The sequence below is a fragment of the Hemiscyllium ocellatum genome, chromosome 39 (genome assembly GCF_020745735.1).
Source record: "Hemiscyllium ocellatum isolate sHemOce1 chromosome 39, sHemOce1.pat.X.cur, whole genome shotgun sequence".
Lineage (NCBI taxonomy): Eukaryota > Metazoa > Chordata > Chondrichthyes > Orectolobiformes > Hemiscylliidae > Hemiscyllium > Hemiscyllium ocellatum.
The window spans coordinates 21,429,461-21,454,295 of record NC_083439.1 but is presented as its reverse complement, the minus strand read 5'-3'; the positions used below and the strand labels follow the sequence as shown (position 1 = coordinate 21,454,295).

At 39.1% G+C, this 24,835-nt stretch overlaps 1 protein-coding gene across 1 annotated transcript in view; it reads right to left on the bottom strand.

The window, feature by feature from the left end:
- Positions 1-24,835, bottom strand: part of adam10a (ADAM metallopeptidase domain 10a) — a 158,199-nt gene that overhangs the window by 11,809 nt on the left and 121,555 nt on the right. The window contains exons 5-13 of the mRNA XM_060853003.1: positions 20,735-20,838; positions 18,695-18,850; positions 17,470-17,562; positions 16,293-16,476; positions 13,898-14,061; positions 11,084-11,267; positions 10,586-10,736; positions 3,561-3,744; positions 2,513-2,615 (exon numbers count right to left, since the gene is read on the bottom strand). Coding sequence (XP_060708986.1) covers positions 2,513-2,615; positions 3,561-3,744; positions 10,586-10,736; positions 11,084-11,267; positions 13,898-14,061; positions 16,293-16,476; positions 17,470-17,562; positions 18,695-18,850; positions 20,735-20,838 — 1,323 coding nt within the window. The remainder of the gene's footprint in view (positions 1-2,512; positions 2,616-3,560; positions 3,745-10,585; positions 10,737-11,083; positions 11,268-13,897; positions 14,062-16,292; positions 16,477-17,469; positions 17,563-18,694; positions 18,851-20,734; positions 20,839-24,835) is intronic.

Sequence of the window (24,835 nt, the reverse complement as noted above, 5' to 3'; positions counted from 1 at the left end):
TGCTTTCCCAAAATACAGCACCTTGCATTTATCTGAATTAAACTCCATCTGCCACTTCTCAACCCATGGGCCCAACTGGTCATGGTACTGTTGTAATCTGATGTAACCCTCTTCGCTGTCCACTACACTTCCAATTTCGATGTCATCTGCAAACTTACTAACTGTACCTCTTATGCTCGCATCCAAATCATTTATGACAAAACGTAGAGGACCCAGCACAGATCCTTGTGGCACTCCACTGGTCAGAAGCCTCCAGTCTGAAAAACAACCCTCCACCACCACCCTCTGCCTTCTACCTTTGAGCCAGTTCTGTATCCAAACGGGCTAGTTCTCCCTGTATTCCATGAGATCGAACCCTTGCTAATCAGTCTTCCATGGGGTACCTTGTTGAACGCCTTACTGAAGTCCATCTAGATCACATCTACTACTGTGCCCTCATCAATCTTCTTAGTTACTTCTTCAAAAAACTCAATCCAGTTTGTGAGACATGATTTCCCACTCACAAAGCCATGTTGACTATCCCTAATCAGTCCTTGCCTTTTTAAATACATGTACATCCTGCCCCTCAGGATCCCCTCTAACAATTTGCCCACTGGTCTATAGTTCCCTGGCTTGTCTTTACCACCCTTCTTAAACAGTGGCACCACATTTGCCAACCTCCAGTCTTCCGGCACCTCACCTGTGACTATCAATGATACAAATATCTCAGCAAGAGGCCCAGCAATTACTTCTCTAGCTTCCCACAGAGTTCTCGGGTACACCTGATTAGGCCCTGGGGATTTATCCAACTTTAACCATTTCAAGCCATCCAGCACTTCCTCCTCTGTAATCTGGACATTTTGCAAGATGTCACCATCTATTTCCCTACAGTTTGTATATTTCTTATCCTTTTCCACAGTAAATACTGATGCAAAATATTCATTTAGTATCTTGTCCATTTTCTGTGGCTCCACACAAAGGCCACCTTCTGATCTTTGAGGGGCCCTATTCTCTCCCTAATTACCCTTTTGTCCTTAATAGAAGTGTAAAAACCCTTTGGATTCTCCTTAATTCTATTTGCCAAAGCTATTTCATGTTCCCTTTTTGCCCTCCTGATTTCCCTCTTAAGTATACTCCTACTTCCTTATATTCTTCTAAGGATTCACTCGATCTATCCTGTCTATACCTGACATAATCTTCCTTCTTTTTCTTAACCAAACCCTCAATTACTTTAGTCATCCAGCATTCTCTATACCTACCAGCCTTCCCTTTCACCCTGACAGGAATATACTTTCTCTAGATTCTTGTTATCTCATTTCTGAAGGCTTCCCATTTTCCAGCGGTCCCTTTACCCGCGAACATCTGCCTCCAATCAGCTTTCGAAAGTTCTTGCCTCATACCGTCAAAATTGGCCTTTCTCCAATTTAGAACTTCAACTTTTAGATCTGGTCTATCCTTTTCCATCACTATTTTAAAACGAATAGAATTATGGTCACTGGCCCCAAAGTGCTCCCCCACTGACACCTCAGTCACCTGCCCTGCCTTATTTCCCAAAAATAGGTCAAGTTTTGCACCTTCTCTAGTAGGGACATCCACATACTGAATCAGAAAAGTGTCTTGTATGCACTTAGGAAATTCCTCTCCATCTAAACTTTTAGCACTATGGCAGTCCCAGTCGATATTTGGAAAGTTAAAATCCCCTACCATAACTACCCTATTATTCTTACAGGTAGCTGAGATCTCCTTACAAGTTTGTTTCTCAATTTCCCTCTGACTACTGGGGGGGTCTATAATACAATCCCAAGAAGGTGATCATCCCTTTCTTATTTCTTAGTTCCACCCAAATAACGTCCCTGGATGTATTTCTGGGAATATCCTCCCTCAGCACAGCTGTAATGCTATCCCTTATGCAATGACAAAAGAAGAACAAGATAGCATTTGGAAAGGACTTATTTTGCAATAAAATCCAGTTATTAAGTAAAATTCTGAATAAATAACAGTGACTTGTGACAAGCTTGATTTGGAGAGTTGTTTTATATGGATCAGACACTTGAAGTTTATGGTAAGTGGAGGTCAACTTGCTAAATATTGTTAAAATGAGAGTTCGAATGAGAATGGAAAGCATTAACGAGACAAAACAGTGATAAACTATGAGGTGCTGTTGAGTGAGCGCAAAAGAAATTCACTGAATGCATTTAAGAACAGATAGATATCTTAAGCCAGGTACATCTTAAGAGGAAGAGGGATGTTATAAGTGATGATTTCAAGGTTATAGAACAAGAGGAAGAAAAATAATATTACTGCTGACTGACATGAAAATTGAACGAATCCCCAGGCAAATGAAAAGACTGGCATAGCATGGAGGAGAAAGAGAGGAAAGACTGCTATGAACCAAGGCTGTGTCTTTAGGTGGATCACACATCATAATGATGACAACACATTTACTGAACATAATGCAACTGCTTGAATCAAATTTGCGCATCATCTGAAAATTGAGGAACTGGTAAATCTTCAAATATAACATGGCACTTACGTTTCTCCATACAGCAAACATGGCACAATTCGGTTTCATTTGTCAGACTTGAACATGTACACTCCATAAGCTTGTACTTCTCACAGATCGAACCAGAACATTGCTTTTTTTTGTATGTTGGGGATGGAGGATGAGGAGGAGGAAGAGGATGAGGAGGAGAAAGGACAATTATTTTTAACTCCAATATTTGTTAACTCCAACAGCAAATTCCTAGCTAGGGAAATAAAACCAACTAGAGGCTGTTGTTTAGATTTTGAGTAAAAGTTGGTTTTAGACGAGATTATTGAAAATTAATTTTATCCATATTGAGTACGAACATTTAGGAATCATTTAATTCAAGAAAAATGTATTTTAACTTATGTAAAGTTACTTCAACAATAAAAAGATTGAAACAAGCAGTTTACTTTTCAATGTTTCCTATAACAGGAACACGAAGTTATAAAATTGATATGATTTACAGATAAAAATCATGAGCTATTAGAAATTAGAATCCCTACAGTGAAGAAACAGGCCCTTCAGCCCAAGTCCACCCTGGCCCATTCCCGTACTGTCCCGTATTTAACCCTGACTAATGCATCTAACCTACACATCCCCTGATCACTGTGGGCAATTTAACATGGCCAACTCACTAACCTGCACATCTTTAGGATTGTGGGAAGAATCCGGAGAAAACCCACACAGACACAGAGAACATGCAAACTCCACACAGACAGCCTGCTGAGGCTGGAATCGAACCCAGATCCCTGCTGCCGTGAGGCAACAGTGCTAACTACTGAGCCACTGTGTGGCCCTATTATGCGGATAGTGCCATTAAATACCTAAGAACATTCTCAAATTCATACCCATTTTAAAAAAAATATAGTATTAAGCATAACAAAACACAATACTCATGTAAAGGAAATTTACCTAATCGTATGCATAAACTAATCTGACCCTGCACACTATGTACCAAAATTAAGTGTTATCTAAAAAAAAATGTTGCAGGTCCAACTGCTCTCAGACATGTTCACAGAAAAGTAGAGTGACATGTACAATATGGACTACTTACTCCTTTAATACACACTTGGGTTCCTCTATTACAGAGGGTAAAATTGTCCTTGGGATCAGATGTTGGGCATACAGCTGTTCCACCACTACATTTCCCTTCCTTTGCACAATCAGAGTCATTACGGCATTTTTCATTGGCGGGCTTGAAAGTACATTGTCTGGTACAGCATGGTCCTTGACTTGGGCTACAACACATGATTGCATTAAAAAAACAAGTTAATTCTAATTTATTTAAAAATAAACAAACACTTATGGCATCTAATATTTATAAACGCTCAAAAATAATTAGCATCACTACACCTACTGCCTAGCTTACAATGCCATTGCAAAACATCTGTGATACCTAACACATGGTAGATGTAAAATTCATTAACAAGGAGTAAAGTATAGGAAATTTTCCCATTTAATATACAACCTTCAAACTAAATTCCACTTCATATAATTTGTATAAGAATATAAAAACAGGCAGAATACTACTGGCTGTTTTGTTATTCGATGGGACTCTTCTGAAGTAATTGCAATAAATCTTTCTTTGGAGTTGCTATGCACCTCCATTTTACTGTTGCTCCACACAAGTTTGGGACATCAGGCTTTAACAAATGTGAAATAACTTCACTTAGGTCATATCGTGTCACCCTTTATTGACATATGTATAGCGGCACGGTGGCACAGTGGTTAGCACTGCTGCCTCACAGCGCCTGAAGACCCGGGTTCAATTCCCGACTCAGGCGACTGACTGTGTGGAGTTTGCACGTTCTCCCGTGTCTGCGTGGGTTTCCTCCGGGTGCTCCGGTTTCCTCCCACAGTCCAAAGATGTGCGGGTCAGGTGAATTGGCCATGCTAAATTGCCCGTAGTGTTAGGTAAGGGGTAATGTAGGGGTATGGGTGGGTTTCGCTTCGGCGGGTCGGTGTGGACTTGTTGGGCCGAAGGGCCTGTTTCCACACTGTAAGTCTAATCTAATCTAATCAAAAGACAATGATCCAGCTAGAGCAGAATCTCTGACACTGCTGTTTATATTGGTTGGAGAGAGCTCCCTGATTGGCTGAGACGAGCAGCCCCCAATCAGGGAACACATTCTGTGAATTTCACCTGGCTGACCTTGTTCTAATCTCTACATTTCTCTCTCTCTAAATTCTAGAATGTAGACCCGTTTCTTTCCCTTCTCTGTAGCTTCTCCTGGGGTATTTTTGCACCAAGTCCGGTTCCTCCAAATCTGCCTCAGATACTGACGGCATGTACTGGATCGTGGCCTGCCTCTCGTACTCATTGTCTCAGTAGAAACTCCTCTGCTTCTGCGGGTGGTAACAGCGTTGAAACTGCGATATCTGCCTTCTTCATCACTTCCTCAAGAGGTTTCCTCAACGTTCAGCCAGGGCGGGGCCACAAGTTCTGATAGACTTTCTGGTTAGAGTCCAGAGTGAATCTTGGTAAAATCTGGTTCTGCAATCACTGAAACGGCCTTGCTGGTATCAGTCTCCATTAGAACCAGGTGACTATTTAAACAGATTTTTATTTTGATTTGTTCTGATTTGGATGCAACTAAGCAATTTAGCTGTGTCAAACCAGATGTTGGTGGACTTTCCAGGGTGTGCACTGTCCAGGATACCGGCCAGGGTTCTCTTACTCAATTCAGGCTGAGTAGGACTCTTTTGCTGTCTCAAGTCCGTGTACCAACAGTGACTATAATGGCCTGTGTAATGAAGTAGGCCAGACCACTCAAAACATTCTTAAGCAGGCAGCCCCAGACCATAACTTTGCAATTTGTTTCAATAAGGGTACAGTGAAAATTACCTGGAGTAAGATAGTTGGGTTGACTACTAGATTTTAACAGACAAAAATTTATTCACAAAGTTACAGAATGAAACACAAAGAACAGAATAAAAAACCCCTACAGAACTCAACCTATCCAGCTAGACTTAATTATGCCATTTTGAATACACACAAGTCCCAATAAGCAAACTCTCTTTAAAACCTAGTATAAATGGAGCACATGCTTACAGGTTGAAGGACAGAAAAGAGAGTGTTTCCACACAGCTCCCTGTTGAACTAGAACTGCTCAGCTCAGATAGCTAGAGAGCTGACTACTCCCTTCCCTTTATACAAGTCAATTCTAAAGCATGACCACTTTGGCCCGAAGGCTCTTCTGTTTACATATACACAAAAGGCCTCTCAAAAACCTTTTCAACTGAGTATCAAACCAGACTCAACAGAGCCCGGCCCAGTTTATTGTCCTGGATTTGTTTGAGGAGTAGGGTCTCCTTGAGCCAAGGAACAGCTTTTAGGAAAAAAAGGGACTAGCTTTATGACACCTGCCAGTCTGGATCCTCAAGAAAACATCAACCATTTGGCCAAGGCTTGGCTTTGTTTTGAGATTTTGCTGTGGGCTGACCTCTGTTCAGGATATGCCCCAAGTGTGGCTATGCAATAGCCTTCACTCAAGTGGTGTTCCCCAAACTCAGTCTGACAGTCCATTTCCATTGTAATACCCTGAAGCTTATTAGCCAGTTGTAATGCCTGTTTGAAGTCCAGTTGGGGTTCTGCTAGCAGGCACTTTTGCACGGACACATCATTAATCCCACGTACTAAACCAGTCTCTTGCATCTCACTTAGAGTTAAACAAAAATCTCATGCCTCTGCCAGTCACCTTAACTGCGTGAAAAAACCTGATCCGATTCCCCTGGTTTGCAAACTGCTGAATAAAACCAATACAGTTTCAGAATTAGACGCAGCTGGGGGTTGTAATATTCCTGAACTAAATCTGTCAACTCTTTTAGTATCTGGTGTCTCAGGAAACATTGCGTTTGTAATAACTGCAGGCCTAAAAGTTGTCAGGATAATTTCTTGTTGCTTTTTCTCCTCCTAATATTTTTTCTCGGCAAAAGACAATGTATTCTTTCTCAGTTTTCGACGACAGGATTGAACAAATTAAGTTTCACAAATAGCGGCACAACGCCAGAAATGTTAATCCCAACTCAGATAACTGTTGCAGTGAATCTCCTCAGGAAAATGTTTTTCTCTCATTGCTACTAAAATAATTCCTCAAACGCAGATGTCCTATCACCCAGTTACTTTTATTTACACTTGCACAGTACAAGACACAGATCTAACTAGCTCCTAGAGAGTGAGCAGAGCCCCTGGCGGAGGTGGGTTCTGCAGATGCTGGAGATTAGAGTCAAGATTAGAGTCGTGCTGGAAGAGCACAGCAGGTCAGGCAGCATACAAGAAACAGGAAAATCGACATTTCGGGCAAAAGTCCATCATCAGGAACCCCTGACACTCTTGTTAAATCTGTCAGCCAGGATTCCCTGATTGGACCAGACCAACCCCAATCAGGGAACTCATTCTGAAGCCCACTTGGCTGATCTCTCTCCAAATCACTACAAACTGTTCACCAAGGAAATAAATTAAGCAAGTCATCTCGATATCGTTTGAGCGGGAAAGCTGCATGTAGATAGTTAAAATGCCGCAGGATAATCAAAATAGGACTTCATAACTAATCAGCCGGCATTTGTGACTGCAATTCTTGCACCATTTTAAATAAAAAGGTCTTAATATAAAACTGTAAAGATAATACTCAAGTATTGAGATTGTCTCCTATCAAACTCAGCACGTTCTCCTTAGCATAACTTCAAATCTACCAACATTGCAGTAAACAAACTTCACATTGTTTCAAATAATGAATGGTAATAAATGTAAGTGAAGATAGCAACTTGTACAGTGATCTGTACTCAGCAACTTGTGATTAATCAAGTTTAACTTTTCATCAAAAACTTAAAACTGTGTCAAATAACTTGTGGTAATTTTTTTGTTGGTTTTGAAATTTCCCAATCCTCTAGCATACTATTAATCGTTCTCACATTGTAAGTTTTTTTCCTTTCTATCTGATGCTATCTTTACTTTCCCTGGTTAATCATGCTTGGCTTATCTCCCCCCTTGAATCCTCCTCCTTCACTGGAATTTGTTCCTGCTGTGATCCAAGTACTTTCTTAAATGTCTTTCTTAAATTTTGTTGCTCAACTGTTGCCAAAGTACAGCTCAGCAAGCTACCCATCATGTCGTCTTCTTACTTTTTATTTCTTACCATCTCCCATATTGATTTGACATCATTCGATTCAAGACCATTTCATGCTGTCCAGTCTATCCCAACCATCCAAACAATGCTCTCTCATTACCTTCTTGTTCCTGCCTTTCCTTTCTAAAACTCAAAACCCCTGGATAATTAGTTCCCAATTCTGGAACCATGGCTATAATATCGTAACCATTAACCTGTATTGTGTGGTTATTGCATCTATTTTGTTTTGAAAGGATAGATTTCCCTCCCCAAAAACATCAACAGACAGTTATGATATGGTCACCATTAGGTTTGCTTGTTATTCCAAGTTTTTATTGAACTCAAATTTTACCATTTAGCACTGCAACACTGGAACCCATGTCCTGAGAACATTAGCCTGGGGTTCTAGATTACTAGGAGAAAGTGAGGACTGCAGATGCTGGAGATCAGAGCTGAAAAATGTGTTGCTGGAAAAGCGCAGCAGGTCAGGCAGCATCCAAGGACCAGGAGAATCGATGTTGAGTATAAGCCCTTCTTCAGGAAGAATGGCTTATTCCCGAAACGTCGATTCTCCTGGTCCTTGGATGCTGCCTGACCTGCTGCGCTTTTCCAGCAACATAGTTTTCAGTTCTAGATTACTAGTGTAGTGATATTACCCCTATGCCACCAAGTTGCTGCACAGGAGGTCATTAAATTAAAATAAGGGCCCAAGGTGTCGGAGGCAAGGTGCAAGCATGGATAGAAGCATGGCTGTCTAGCAAAAAGCAGAGAGTGGAGATAAGACAATCTTTCTCAGGATGGCAGCTGGTGACAAGTGGTGTTCCGCAAGGCTGAGTGTTAGGAGCACAACTTTTCACATTAATGATCTAGATAAAGGAACTCAGGGCATTCTGGCTAAGTTTGCTGACGATGCAAAGATAGAGGGGCAGGTAGTATTGAGGAGGTGGGGAGACTACAGAAGGATTTGGACAGGTTAGGAGAGTTGGCAAAGAAATGGCATTTGAAGTACAGCATAGGAAAGTGTGAGGTCATGTAGTTTGGTAGGAAGAATAAAGGCTTGGACTATTTTTTAAATGGGTAGAGTATTCAGAAATCTGAAGTGTAAAGACACTTGGGAGTTCTATAGCCCAGGATTCTCACCACAAGGTAAACTTGTAGGTTGAGTGAGTTGTTAGGGAGACAAATGCAATGACGACGTTTATTTTAAAAGGACTTGAACGTAAAAGCAGGGATGTACTTCTGAGGCTCTAGACCACATTTGGAGTATTGTGCATAGTTCTGGGCTGTAGTCATCAGAAAGGATGTACTTGCCTGGAGTGTGTTTGGAGGGGATTCACAAGAATGGTCCCAGGAACAAAAAGCTTAACATATGAGGAACGTTGGAGGACTCTGGGTTTATACTCAATGGAGTACTGAAAGATTTGGATTTGGGGTGGGTGGGGGTGGGGGGGGTATGCAAACAATTTCATTCAAACATACAGAATATTGAATGGCCTGGACAGAGTAGATGTGGGGAAGATGTTTCCATTGATCGGAGACTAGGACCCGAAGGCATTGCCTTAGAGTAGAGACCTTTCAGAACAGAGATAAGGAGAAACGTCTTCAGCCAGAGAATGATGAATCTATGGAATTCATTGTCACAGAAGGCTGTGGAGGTCAGGCCATTGAATATATTTAAGACTGAAATAGATAGGTTCTTGAGTATCAAGAGGAACAAGGATGATGGGGAGAAAGCAGGACAATGGAGTTGAGAAACTTTTCAGCCATGACTGAATGGCAGAGCAGACTTTATGGGCTGAATGGCCTAATTTCTGCTCCTATGACTTATGGTCTAATTCCCCAATGTTAAAAGACAATGGAGTAGACTAGAGAGAGACAGACAATTCAGAAGAAATGTGTACATGGGGCAAACAACAAAACCAAGTAGCCAGAGGGGAGGCTAACTCAAAGACCCATGTAATATCCTGGAGACCCAGGTTCAAGTCCTGACATGAAAGGTGATGGAATTTGAATTCAACAAACAATGTGGCATTAAGACTAAAAAAACCTGTAAACTAAACATCCTTTGTATGTGTTGCAGTATTGGTAAAGCTCTAAGTTACTATTTATTTCAACTTCTGCCGTGGGAGAAGCTCAGAACAAGGTCAATTCTATTAACTTCTCTGCTTCCTTCAGCAGTCGAATGCAAATGCTGTTGTTGAAAAGTGAGATACAAAGTAGTGCCAATCTGTGAATTAACCAGTAGCAAGAAAGCAGTATGATCGAGGTTACACCTGTGGTATAACGAGCTATGCCAAACAACTAAATTACTCTTGTATCAGATATATTCATGTCTTTCAGCATTGGATTTAGACCTTATGAGACCTACATCCTAGATTAACCAGGCCTATGAATTTTGCGTTGAACAATATCACAGACAAGCAAATTCTACAATTTTAAGTTGGATTGATCTCTAAGTAACCTTTTTAAACATAATCATTGAAGTGGACATCTATGAGTTGAAAATAGTAACACTCAGGATTTGAAGCTTCATAAGTCACAATGGTTGCAGCAACTTGAAATCCCAGGAGAATTTCTCTAATTGTGGTTGTTTGAGTTGACCAAGTTAGATCAAAAATGAAATCAACTTTAACTGGATGTCTGTTTGGAGCATCTGTCAACTTGAGGCTGATCTTAGTCCAAATAGGCTACAGCAACAGGTTTATTGCTATCAACAATTTAAATTTATGTTTAAATCACAATTGAATGTTCCTCCTCTTTGCTAATTGTTCAGTTTTTAAAAAGAAATGAAGATTTTATACATACAGATCTGTTACAAAGAATAGTTCTGTTATTGCACTTGCCTCAGTGAAAGAAAGCTCCATCCCACTCATACACTGAGCCCTGAAAATAGCACTTAGTTCAATGCAGATGAGATGGATAAAGCAAAAAATAAAACCGCTCAACACAAAGTCTTTGCAGCTTAAATGCTTACCTGCACTGTTTGTTTGGTTTAAGCTTGCATTTCTTCTCTTCTGCCTCATTTGCGTTATAGCAGCATTCATCTCTGCATTGGTCACTGTAACCACAATCACATTCTTCCCCCTCTTCAACTAAACCATTGCCACAAATGGGTTTACCAGATTCTTTAAAAAGAAATTCAAAGTTAGTATCAACATTGAGTGCATAAGTGAACTCTCAACAACTCAGATGCCACTTCTGAACTTACAAATACTAATCCAGAACAGAACAGCAACAACAGGTAACTCATTACCCAGTGCATGAGATGGAAATAGGCATGTTGCAATAGCTGAAATCAGTAAAAAATGTCAAACTCAAATAAAACATATTTTAAAAACTGCAGCTTGTTAGTTGGATCTCTAAAGACAGAACCTGGATAGCACTAATATTTTATTTCTAGTATAGAACTGTACCATGAAAAAGCTTAAAATTATAATTTACTACTTCTGTTCAGTAGTGCTGTTATACTTACCAACAAAACAGTGGTTTCTTTTCTTGTCAAGGACCTGACTGATGTTTTTAATGCTACAGGTAGAGAATTTATTGTTGTTCTGTTTATCACCAGATGTAGCGCGTGCATACATAATATAATTGCCTTTTTCTTTCAGGTCTCCAGACTTGGATTCTCCTGGGGTACATTCAGAGCCAGAATCATGCTGAGGAGATAAATAAAAACAATAGGACGCTGAATTTCATTGACAGCTTTGTTAGCCTTTGTACCTCTGCTCACTGTGATAAATATAACAGATGGGCAAGATCCAACCAAAAAAAAACCACCAACATTTCTCATTCAGATCACACAAAATATTGCAAGTTTAAAAAGCTAACTCAATGTTTAAAAAAACGAAATAAATATCCAAACAAGTCATTTTTCCCACCATTACGTCTTAAATCTTGCACAGCAAAGAATAAATTATCAATTAAACACTTCTATCACACATCCTCATGCAACTTCTTAGTAACTGACAAAAGCTGCGAGTTGGAACCAGATCAGAGGTCCGCACTTCTTTAAATACCTGCATTTTATCAAACAATGTCTTCACAGCAATTTATCCTTTGTAACCAAGAGCTAAAATAGAGGGAGGCATCACCAAGTTGAGAAGATTTTAGCATCACAATGTAAGATTAATGTGCTTTTTGTGGGTCTTTAATCTTTATTACTTCACACATCAACAAATACATTAATCTAAAATATGAAGTTAAAAAATTAGAGGATTTGGGCAGAGTGGAAAAGTGCAATTATACTTTTGCAACATTAAACCAGAACCCCTTCCTACATTTTCTCCTACCTACCTAATAAATCCGATCTGATCAAAAGTTGGTTCATTTTCATATGTTACACTTAATAGGAATTTCCGCATTCCACATCATATAACTAAAATACTATTCCTTTCAAAATTCCAAAAAAGGTTAATAATTTGAAGCATTCTTCTATTTCGGAGGATTTGTTGCTGCAGCTTTCAGATCTCCACTTACTCTTCACAGAATGAGACCTGTGTGCCTTCATCAGAGTTTCATTTTCAGGCTACCATTGCTTTAGCAGTACTGATTGTCACATTTTCTCCCTATTACAATAATTACTGCTTCCTACCTGAACAATTGAACTTCTTTCCTTGCTTTGCAATGCTCCAACTACACAGTTTTTGACCGTGATTTAGTCTTGATCAATATAAACTATTCATTTGATTAGATTACTTACAGTGTGGAAACAGGCCCTTCGGCCCAACAAGTTCACACCGACCCGCCCATACCCCTACATTTACCCCTTACCTAACACTACAGGTAATTTAGCATGGCCAATTCACCTGACCTACACATCTTTTGACTGTGGGAGGAAACCGGAGCATCCGGAGGAAACCCACGCAGACACGGGGAGAACGTGCAAACTCCACACAGTCAGTCGCCTGAGGCGGGAATTGAACCCGGGTCTCTGGCGCTGTGAGGCAGCAGTGCTAACCACTGTGCCACCGTGCTGCCCAAATTTGCATTATACCTTTAACCACATGCAAGTCTTGGAACTGTACTGCAAATGCTACATGCAAATATGACAGAACCAAAGGCTAGGTTGCACATGCACCTAATTTTGTACTCACAAAACAAGCTAGAAGTGGCGTGTTAAAAGCATTTTTTAAAACAAACTTTTGCAGCAACTGATAACAATGACAATTCATATAACTGACCAGAGGATGTGCCAAATCCACAGCAATCTTTTACAAGGAGTCATTCAGCAGGAGAACCATATTTTTAGAAGTAAAACACTGTAGATATTGAGTTAGAATTCTGATGAGAAGTCAGCAACTTGAAATGCCCCTCCCTCTCTCCAGAAGTTCCCTGATTTGCTGAATGTTTCCCAGCAAATTTGTGTTTCTGGAGATCAGATTTCTTGTTTAGTTCTAATAGACGTTAGGCTCAAAGAAACAGCACAGGTTAAAACAGCTGCACTTCAACAGCAGCAGTTTTCTGCAGTACTAACAGGATGATCAAAATCCCTAAACTGGAGAACACTCTAAATTTGAAATTACACACTTAAAATATTTTATGCTAGGAATAGGCTAGACTGTTTTCTCTGAAGCACAGGTTGAGGGGTGACCATATGGAGGTATATAAAATCATGAGGAGTAATGGATAGAGTAAAAAGACAAGGTCTTTTCCCTGGGGTGGGACAGGTTGAGAACTAGCAAGCATAGGTTAAGGGTGAGAAGGGAAAGAATTAAAAGAGACTTAAGGGGCAACTTTTTCACGCAGAGTGTGGTGTGTCTATGGAATAAGGTGCCAGAACAAGTAGTGGAGGCTGGTACAATCACAACATTCAAAAATCATCTGGATGGGTACATGAATAAGATGGGTTTAGAGGAATCTGGGCCAAGTATTGGCAAATGGGACTAGATTACTTTAGGATATCTGGTCAGCATGGACAAGTTGGATCAAAGGGTCTGTTTCTGTTCTGTACATCTCTATGACTAAATATCTAGGAAGTCCACTACAGGTCATTCTGCCATAAACGGGACAGTTTCATTCCTCTGCAACCCCATGTTATAGAAAATTGCACAATGGAAAACCGCTACAGAAAATCATGCTGTAGAAGATCACCAAACCTGTTCAGCAGAACGTTTGTGTTATTCAAATATTGTCCACAATTTGTCAAACACATAATAGCTAATTCGCATTGATGAAATGTATGTTACAACCAGAATGACCTGTAATTTAATTAGTGACTCTAAGATTTCCAAGGGAAATGAGCAGGAGCTAAATTAATTAAAGCAAATTATATTAGTTTGATACTTACTGGAGAACCAAAGTTGTGCCCTACTTCATGAGCAAATGTGATGTGAGAGACTTTAGGAGGAACATGAGAGCCATAGTTTTGAACGGTGATGATTCCAGTATTGAGTGATTTCTTCTTGCCATCAGAATAAAGTTTACTTTTTTCACATATCCCCCCAGAGCTTCCTATAGTCGAGAAACAGAAAATAAATGGATCAGTACTTAAAAATACAAAAATATTTTGAGCTGTATTTCATCAACCAACAGAAACATTGCACGCTTTCATATTGCTCAATTGTGATTCAGTGGAGTGGGGAAAACAATAAATGAGATATTCCATACAAACAAGATTTGAACAATTTTAGAGACTGCATCCACAACTGCAAAAGCTAAAAATGATAAGAATCTGATTACACTTCTTGTTAATGCAACAAAGCTAATAAAGATCAATAAGCAGCTCTTTCATTAACCAGTGACATCAAAAAAATACTAGATTTTTTTCAAAATTAGCAGCCATGATGTTCCTCTTACTAGGGAACCTGCTTATTCTGGAATACAAATGGTATCTAATCCAAATAGTTTTTGTATCATATGGATATACCGCAGCTCTTGAAAGACAAACTGTATTGTGGATAATTTTTTTTAAAAGTTTATATATTTTGTTAGATGTGTTTTCCTGGGTGTATCATGGGGCAATAAATACATAACTTACTTGTTTAAAAAAAACACTCATAATGGTGGTTTTCTACTTCCAAGAGGAGTTTCCTTTTAATTTAGAAAGCTGACTGCTCAGTGGCTTTAAATTTTGTTTTTCAGAGATATTTAACTTGCTTGGTTGTTCTTTGCTATTTCCTGGTATCAATTTCATTGAAGGGATAAGCCTTAACTTCTTTACCCATTTGCACTGTTTCCAGTCTGGGGTGTTCTTTATTGAGATGTTAATTAACAAAAAGTAAAAGCTCCCAAGCCCCCTTCTTGTATGTCAAGAGACTGGAGCCACTGCAGCACCCACTGCTTTCTGGCAGGATAACAGCATCCACACTACGGAACAAAAAGAATGGCTTCAAACAGCCAGAGGGACAACAAAAAAAAGCCGTCTTTTGAAGTATTAAAAAGGACTAGTGAGACCTGGCTAAATTCAGTAGTTTTAAACATGACAGCAATCATATCCTTTCAAGTTGCCACTCACTCACTTAAGCCTTTGTTTATTCTACGCATCCACTGTCAATTTGACTCTGCTACATTTTATCTGGATGGCTCCGATATGTTGCAGTGGGTCAACAGATTCAGAGATAACAAAGCTAAAAAATAATTAGCTGCTTGTAGCAACTAGCGAATTGAATTTTCATTCAGCTAATGCTTCAGAGCAACCAGCATAACCATATTAATCACTGTGCACTTGGTGCAGACTCAATTTCCCACATGACCAATGCTTCATTGGTGGAGAGTCTAAAACTGTAATTACTTTTATAGCACTTTAGTGGAAACTGAATATTTAAACAATTCAGGGGCATCTTCCTCCTGTCAGGAAAACAGGAAGCATGCACAAGAAACTCTACATTTCAGTATTGTTGCTGGCTTGCAAAACATAATGAGAAAACAAGGAATAAATGTCACAAGTCCCATTGCAACTTAAATCTGATCAAATGTACAAAACCATGGAAACAGTTCAACATGAGTAAAGCAAGCAACAATTTAAGTAACATGAATTTACAAGTAATAACAGTTTCACATTTTAATTAGATTTTTTCCACAAATATTGTCTCTAGATTTATTGCTGCGGCTCATGATACCGGATTAGAGTTTTCAATTTAATTCCAAATATGGAGTAACCTCCATTTATTCACATGGGCAGACAAGTTCATTCATATGCAATAAAGCTTCAAAAAAAAACTTTACAACTACACCATACTTCAAAATGACACATTGAGGATCTCTGCAACACATTCTAGAAATATTATGGGTATGAAATGTCAAAGGCATGAGTCATTAAAATCTTCACAAAATAATCGGAGACAAAGCAAGGATCTTTGATATAAACTAATGAATCAGTTAAGCCCAATTCATTGTTCCCCTTGACTGGTTAGAATTTTAACTTTTTTTGAAATGGTGAAACTACTTCCAAAGTTCGTTGCCTGCTTTAAATGCACATGAAAGTACAAGTGAGTTACTTATACTACAGTAAAAGCCCAATCTTCGAAAACTATTTGAACAAGGAAAGTTTTTTAAACAAATAACTTATTTTAACCAAGACTACATCCTATCTAATCATTCTTGAAACTATAATTTCTAATAAATATACCTTGCTTGTACTCATTGTCCAAGTAAGGTCTGTGTTGGAAATAACTAGCAACTTTGGTCATTGTTTCTCAACAAATCACAGGTGGTTGGAAACAGCAAAGTCTGCAAACATTTACCTGCTGGTGCACCAACCCAAGCCAGTCCCAGAACCCCATCATCAAAATCACGATCTGTAAACACGTAGGCTAAGCAATAATTGTCATGATTCTGTTCCGAATTGAGTTCAAGGAATTTCTCCACACCAATGTTGGAAAACCTAAATGGGTTGCTTCTATCTTTTTCATCACTCGTGGTGTTGATCTGAAAGACAGTGTTGTTCATCATCTTAGTTAAGACAGTGGAAAAGAAAGGATTTTTTTCTGGGGAACACACACAATAAGGTAAATGAATAAATGTATTAAATGATTATTTATTTCTCTCAATGCATTGTACACTGACCATAATGAAAATGTTGCTTTTGTCAAACCTTTTGCCCACCCATACTTTGACACACTCTCTCTCTCTCTACAAGGATTTAAAGCGCTTGCTGTTTATTTTATCAAGACTATCTTTGTCACTCATTTCCAAGATAGTTCTTCTTGCATGTGAAACGTTGGGCAGGCATTGATGTGAACAGTGAAAGGAGCATTCCAGGGGAAAAGCAAGCATATTATTTATGCACAATAATTTACTGAATAGTAATTCTGGTGTCAGGCAGTTACTTCTCAAATTCAGCAATTCACTCCAACCTTCAGAATGCCTTGCCATGGTTACAAGCGATAGAATGGGAGCAGGCCAAAATTGAGGATAGAATGAGTGTTGAAACTATCTGCCAGCACACACTCCATAGGTAACACAATGGAGCATTAAAGAAATGCAGCATATTAGACAACATACAAATCCTTTACCAGACTTCAAATGACAGATTCTCAATGATCTCAAGTAGTGAACTTTAGTGGACTCTGAGAACACAAAACAAGTTGAAATGCAAAGAACTCCATACACGGGGAAGTTGGAGGGTTTGGAATACGGGACCGGTAAGTTTTGCAATTTTCTTGTCTAGAAATAATTTAACCTTTAGTAAATGATTTTAGGTTTTAGAAAAATATGCATGCGACAACACAGGAGATGGAGAACCAGAAATATTACTGGATTAATTCTGAAAAAACTTCAGCAAGATGACTAGCATTCGACTAACACTGGTATCTGATGCATACTGTCAAACAGTGATGACCTCCTTTTCAAAATACAAAGAGTTGTCCATCAGCATAGTATGCCCTCGAAACATAAAGCAAACTTTGAATCAGTACTTACACGCACTCTCTTGACCATAAAACTGATATTTCTAATTCCATGAAAATCTGTTGTCTGATAAATTGTATCAATTGCTTTGACATGACTTGAAATCTGTACATGAAACAAAATAAATACATTTAATTATAAATAAATTTGAAGGGAGATAAATTTCAAGCACAAACGCCTTGAAATAGCTTTAAAAAAGATATTTTGTTAAAATTTCTAATGGATAATACTTCTAAAGTGATAAGTAAATTTAGAACAAGCAATTTTTCATTTTTCAACCATCCTTACTCCTCTCTCAATTGCAGTATTAAATCAATTGAAAAAGAGTTTGCTGTGTGTATTAATGTATAATTAATTAAAGGGCTTGTATCTAATTTAAAATAAGCAAACTGGCACATAAGCTCATTTTCAAAAGCTGAGATAACATCTGGCCAGTTATCAACTGCATTCAAACTCAGATCGGATTTACCAGCTAACCAGAAAATAAGTATTTAAATTAACTTTAATAGATTTTAGAGAAACATTCTTCCAAATTGAAGGTGTTTTATTAAATTAACTACCAAACCATCTTGAACCCTTCTGTAGCAATGTAAATTACCATCACAAAGGATACATTTGCAATTAAATTAAATCAACCATGATGATCTTACTATAAGTGACACTAAATATAAAAATAATCCCGCTCCCAAACTATATCATATTGTCAACTCTATCACTGGGGTTCCTATCAAGAAATTATTCCACAAAATAGCAATAAATTAATTGGGGATCAGCTCACTTCAGAAATTATTTGATGTTAAATTCAAAAATAGGTGCTTCAGAGAATTGTAAATTGGGCAAAATCTTTATTAATTATTTTCAACAGAACAAGGGCCTTCATTTGGAAGAGAAACACAAGTAAGGAACTGTTACTTAATGAAGGAGAAAGAATTAAAAGTATCGCAACTTTAATATGTTCAAATGAACTGAACTGTCATTTATGCTTGGCAATTCACAGCAATTTTGAACCATTTCTAAAAATGCTGTCAAAAATCAAATATTTGAACTCCCACGTAAAGTTGAAATCAAGCTTATTTGTCAGCCTCAAATATTCATAAGCAATTCAGCCCAACAAATTCCAAACATGGGATTAAATCTAAAGACGTCTAAAACAGAAGCCATGAAGTGAAGACTTTAATTCAGTTACATGTGCATATGCGCGCACTTTTAATAAATGATTTTACTTTCTATTTCATACCTGCGCTATAACCGCTTCTCTTGAACCATAGTATTTAAAGAACAGGTGATCTGTTTGAATAAAAAGCTGACAAGTGTTCTTCTCCTCTGGAGCTGCACGCCGTTTTCTCAAAATAACTGGTTTGTGATCATACTCATGTTCAAAATCAACAGGTTTCTAAAGCAAAAGACAAGAGTTAAACAAAAAATGAAGTGGATGCTAATATCATTAGAAATGAAATGCCTGCAACTACATTAAAGACAGGAGATAACCAACAATGATCTATAATAATGACTGCAATCTCTCATTGATATCTGCCTCAAAGGAACAGTCAGGTTGTGACGTTTTGACTGGAGATAGAAGAAATACATATTGTATTTCTATGTATTCTATGTCTATGTCTAAGTAGAGGAAAAAACGGTCATCAACCACCAAAATACATGGTTTGAATTTCCAGGAGACTGAGGAAACTTTGTTCTTTAGACTTTAAGATAATTTATTAAGCCATGAGACAGAACCACTTTCAGCAATCTTGCCTGCATTAATTGCATATTGAAGGCGTATGATAAACTCTCAGAAAATGTCTGAGTGCCATCATTTACAGCAAATTCTTATAATTCTTGAAGAAATATACCAAACATTTTATTGTTCTGTTTACTGGCAGTGAGCAGCTCATCTTCTCTTAAATGATTATTTTTAGAAACTATTTTCCTAAAATACATTGGTATAAAACATGATTCTCATCATTTCTACGAGTATATACAAAAATATACAGAGGAAAAACCAAGTAGATTTGATTGCTAACTTTAGAGATCCCAATATCACAATAAAGCACTTGGTCATGCCTCAGAATGGCAGTAGTTTACATTGCTTCCATTTCAAATTTGTATTAAGACTTGAGAAACCGGATGACTTTCAGGTCTTAAAAACATCATATGGAGGAAAAATAAAGATTCAGCTGTTGGATATGGGTATTAATCAATTTTTGCTATTCACCCAGATTCTTTCCCTGCACTGCACACTACTTGCCATCTTAATTCTAAAGTTTAGAAATCTCTGCTGGCTTGAATTGGGCACAGTTTTGTCACTAATGTTTCTTTAATGCTCATTGTTCCATCTCCTTTATCCCTCTGCATTCTACTGCATGAATGGATCAGGTCCACATCTTGTACTTACCCACAATCTCAATCCCTTAATTATTTTTTCCCCCGCAGTTTCCCAGACCTTCTGTGTTTAGTAAATCAAGTCTAACATAATCCAATTGTTTTGATCTTTTCTCCCATTATTTCAACTTTGGCAACATTCTGCATTCTAGTCCTGTCATTTAGCCTAGTGAATCACAGACGGTCAAGCAGTATACCGATAACCCGACTTCCAAAAACTGAAGTCTCCACTTGTTACCAGGTGTCAAGATAACCCAGCAAAAACATCTTGAGATTTAATTTGTATTTCTAAGGGAATCATAAAATCCATTTTGGATTTACTGACATAGTCATCAAAAACAAACCTCACTTTTAACAATGACATTTCTATTTCTTTTGGAGTAACAGGTACTGTCTTTCAAAATTTATGGCTAAGAATCAGTAATAGTGTGTCTACATGCAAGAAATTTCCTACCCAGAGGAGCTGCATCTATATACTAGCTTTCACATTCTCCAGTCTATACCTGTTCAAGTACTTCACACGAAAGAAGTTTATGCAGAGAAACATGGCATGCAATTTGAATGTAGCATGATTCTACAAACAACAATGAGATAAATAGCCACATAAATGTGCTGTAACAATGTTAGCTCAGATACTACATTGCCCCTATATTCTTTGAATATTATTATGTGACCTCATGACTAATGGAGAAGGCAACAATGTTGAATTAAAAGATCAACAAAAAATTAACACCTTGCCATCACAGCAGCACTTGCTGAATACTGGATTCTGAAATGGAAACATTCAGAAATATCTAATTTTAGATATGGTGTGTCCATTGTAGTCAGTATCATTCAGATTAAATGCAATGCTGCATTACAATTAACACTTTAATGTTAGAGATTCAGGCTCCCTCACCTGTGGCGTTGGCTCTTCTACAGCTGACATCTGGTACTTCTTCATTCTTTCAAACACTGAATGGTCAGCACAGCCTCCCTCTGGCCCATATTTGTGAGGGTATTCTAAGAAGGAGAAAAACTATCAAAATTTGCTTTTACAGGATACCACTTTAGCATGAGGAAGTTAGTACAAAGTAAACCTGTTGGCAAGGCCAGAATGTGTGGCCCATCAATAACATGGTCTTTGAGATGATAATGGACGAGCTTTGTTCTTGATTCACTGCAGTTGACGCGGGACATGTAGACACTTATATTTGAGAGTTCCTAGAATTTTGATCCAGGGACACTTAAGGAATGACCAGATTGTTCCAAGTGGTGTGGGGTTTGGAGGGACACTAGCTGATGGTGAGGTTTGCTGCCCTCGTTCTTGGTAGTAGAGAATGCAGGTAAAGGAGTCTTGGGAAGTTATTACATGACATTTTCAGAGGAGCACATGCTGCTGCCAAAACACACTGATGATGAATGAAATGGATGTTTAAGGTGGTAGATAACACAACCTGCTTGTTCTACGTGCTAGCTTGGATAGTGAAGAAATTCATGTATTGTTGGAATACTCTCCATTTGCTGAATGTGTGTAGTTTTATCATCTAGACATACATCTGATAGACAGGTACTAAGTCAGGGAGGGAGTTACTTGGAGAATTTCCAACAACCAACATTGGTTTCACATTCATCACTAGAATGTCAATTCCAAGCTTGTATTTGAATCCAAACTCTACTACCTGTCATGGAGGGATTTGAACTCCGGTCCCCAGATCATCAACAGGGTCTTTGATTAATGTTTGAGCGCTAACACCACTATCCCATGATGTCCCTCTGGGTTTGTGGCACTGCTTAGTTTCTAAGTACGGATAATTCTGGTTGTACTCCAGCCCCTCACTCCTAACTTATCATTGGGAGATTGTGGTGGTAGTGGTGGGGGGAGAGAGAGAAAGAGCAAGAGCAAGAGTAAAAGAGTGAGCGAGAGCATGAACAACAGACAGCATGCAAGGACCTCTTTGTGGGTCTGATAAATGCCTGGTTAAACTGGCCATCAATAGGTCCATGCAGCAGGCCAGAGTATGACGTTTTACCTTACTTCCATGGTTACACCATGCTTGGGTGCTGATGAAGTGGGAGCATGTGGTGGCCAAACGAACAGTAGTAGCCTGTACAAGCAGATTGGCACTATAGGGAGTGGGGTGTATCATTACCCAGGATAATGATATTAGATTTGATTCTGACCAATTTCTACTTCACTTTAAAGTTTCCACTGACTATTCGACTTCTGTTATCGTACCCAACCAGAGGCTGTAAGCCAATTAATGTTTATTCAAAAAGAGTAGACACAGGCTGGAAAGATGCCCAGAGTTGAATGATCCTGGTAGAACAAAACTGGGCAAATGGTGAACGGATTGTTGCTTTGCAATTTTCGCTTAATCACACTGTCAACACTGATCGAGAACAGACTGAGGCAAGTGCAATTGGTCAGACTGGAGTTACATAGAACAATACAACGCAGAACAGGCCCTTGGCCCTCAATGTTGCGCCAACCGGTAAACAATTCTCAGGTCGTCCCCCTACAACATCCCAAAATTATCCAATTGCTTATCTAAGGATTGTTTAAATCTCCCTAATATGGCTGAGTTGACTACATTAGCATGTGGGGCATTCCATGCCATTACCACTCGCTGTGTAAAGAACCTGCCTCTGACATCTGTCTTAAATCTATCACCCCTCAATTTGTAGTTATGCCCCCTCGTACAAGCTGACGTCATCATCCTAGGAAAAAGTCTTTCACTGTCTACCCTACCTGATCCTCTGATCATCTTGTATGTCTCTACCAAATCCCCTCTTACCCCTCTTCTTTCCAATGAGAACAGACCAAAGTCTCTCAGCCTTTCCTCACAAGATCTTCCCCCCCAGACCAGGCAATATCCTGCTAAATCTTCTCTGCAGCTTTTCCAATGCTTCCACATCCTTTTTGTAAAATGGCAACCAGAACTGTACACAATATTCAGTGTGGCCGCACCAGCGTTTTGTAGAGTTGCAGCATGATATTGCAGTTCTGGAACTCAATCCCTCTACCAATGAATCCTAACACACCGCATGCCTTCTTAACAGCACTATCCACCTGGGTGGCAACTTTCAGGGATCTATGCACATGGACTCCAAGATCCCTCTGCACATCCACACTACCAAGAATCTGTCCAATGACCCAGTACTCTGCCTTCCTGTTATTCTTCCCAAAGTGCATCACTTCACATTTAGCTGTGTTGAACTCCATTTGCCATCTCTTAGCCCAATTCTGCAGTTTATCCAAGTCCCCCTGCAACATTCTTCCAAACTGTTCACTACTCCACTGACTTCAGTGTCGCCTGCAAATTTACTAATCCATCCACCTGTGCCTGTGTCTAAGTCATTTATAAAAATGACAAACAGCAGAGGTCCCAAGAGAGATCCTTGTGGCACATCACTAGTAACTGGACTCCAGACTGAATATTTTCCATCAACCATCATTCGCTGCCTTTTTCAGAAAGTCAGTTGCTAATCCAAACTGCTAAACCACCCTCAATTCCATGTCTCTACATTTTCTCCATCAGCCTACTATGTGGAACCTCATCAAAGGCTTTACTGAAGTCCTTGTCTACCACGTCAACTGCCCTACCCTCATCTACATGCTTGGTCACCTTTTAAAAAAACTCAATGAGGTTTGAGAGAAACGACTTGCCCTTGACGAACCATGTTAACTATCTGAAATCAAATTGTTGCTTGCCAGATGATTATAAATCTTCCTCTTATAATCCGTTCCAAAGCCTTTCCTACAGCGGAAGTAAGGCTCACTGGTCTATAATTAGCTGGGTCATCTATGCTAGGGGAAAGTGAGGACTGCAGATGCTGGAGATCAGAGCTGAAAACCGTGTTGCTGAAAAAGCGCAGCAGGTCAGGCAGCATCCAAGGAGCAGGGGAAATCGACGTTCCGGGCATAAGCCTTCCTGAAGAAGGGCTTATGCCAGAAACGTCGATTCTCCTGCTCCTTAGATGTTGCCTGGCCTGCTGTGCTTTTCCAGCAACATATTTTTCAGCTCATCTCTGATGCTCTTCTTGAACAAGGGCACATTTGCAGTCCTCCAGTCCTCAGGTACTAAACCTGTAGACAACATGACTCAAATATGAAAGCCAAAGGCTCTGCTATTTCCTCCCTAGCTTCCCAGAGAATCCTCTGATAAATCCCATCTTGCCCAGGGGACTGGTCGACTTTCAGTCCTCCTAGAGTTGGCAACTCCTGTGCGTAACTAATCTCTATCCTTTCTAGTCTAATATCTCGTATCTCATTCTTCTCCTCTACAATATTTTCCTTTTCCTGAGTGAACACCGATGAGAAGTGTTCATTTAGCACCTGCCTTCTGTGGTAGAAAGTAACTGGGCAATTTTCAACATCGAGGTACATGCCCATGTTGGAACAGCTTTACTGGCGAGTTTACAGCACAAAACTTCAGCCATGCTATCACGTGGTGTCAACCAAGACATTTGGAGTCTTACATTTATGATGGTGGTGACTTCCAGAAGAAGCCAGAAATAGACCATGCAATCAGCACTTTGGAAAGGGACAAATGTAAATATCTCAGGTCTTTTACATGGACATGTCAGGCTTCAGCATATTTCAGTTTAAATGTTTGTGGAACCTCCTCCTAAGGATAGTTATTTAATTGCCCAAAACCAATCACAGCTGGTTATGACAAGACTGCAGTACTTGGATCTGATCTGTTAGTTGTTGTTTTGGTAAGCTAGTTCTACAGCAAGGTATTTTACTGCTTTGCATGCATGTAGTCTTGTAGTTTCACCAGATTAACATCCCATTTTTAGGCAAAACTGGTGTACCAACTCATGTGAATGAGAACATTGTACAACACATCAATTTAGAATGGAAGATTCTTCTCAACAACAAAAAAAGAGTTGAGAGCATTCTCCGCCAGATTTTAAAAAAATACATTTGTCTTCATTGATATTTAAATGACACCTACTGCACAAGTGTCATTTTCAGCAAGCCATTTGAAACCACTGCATTCTGTGATTCAGC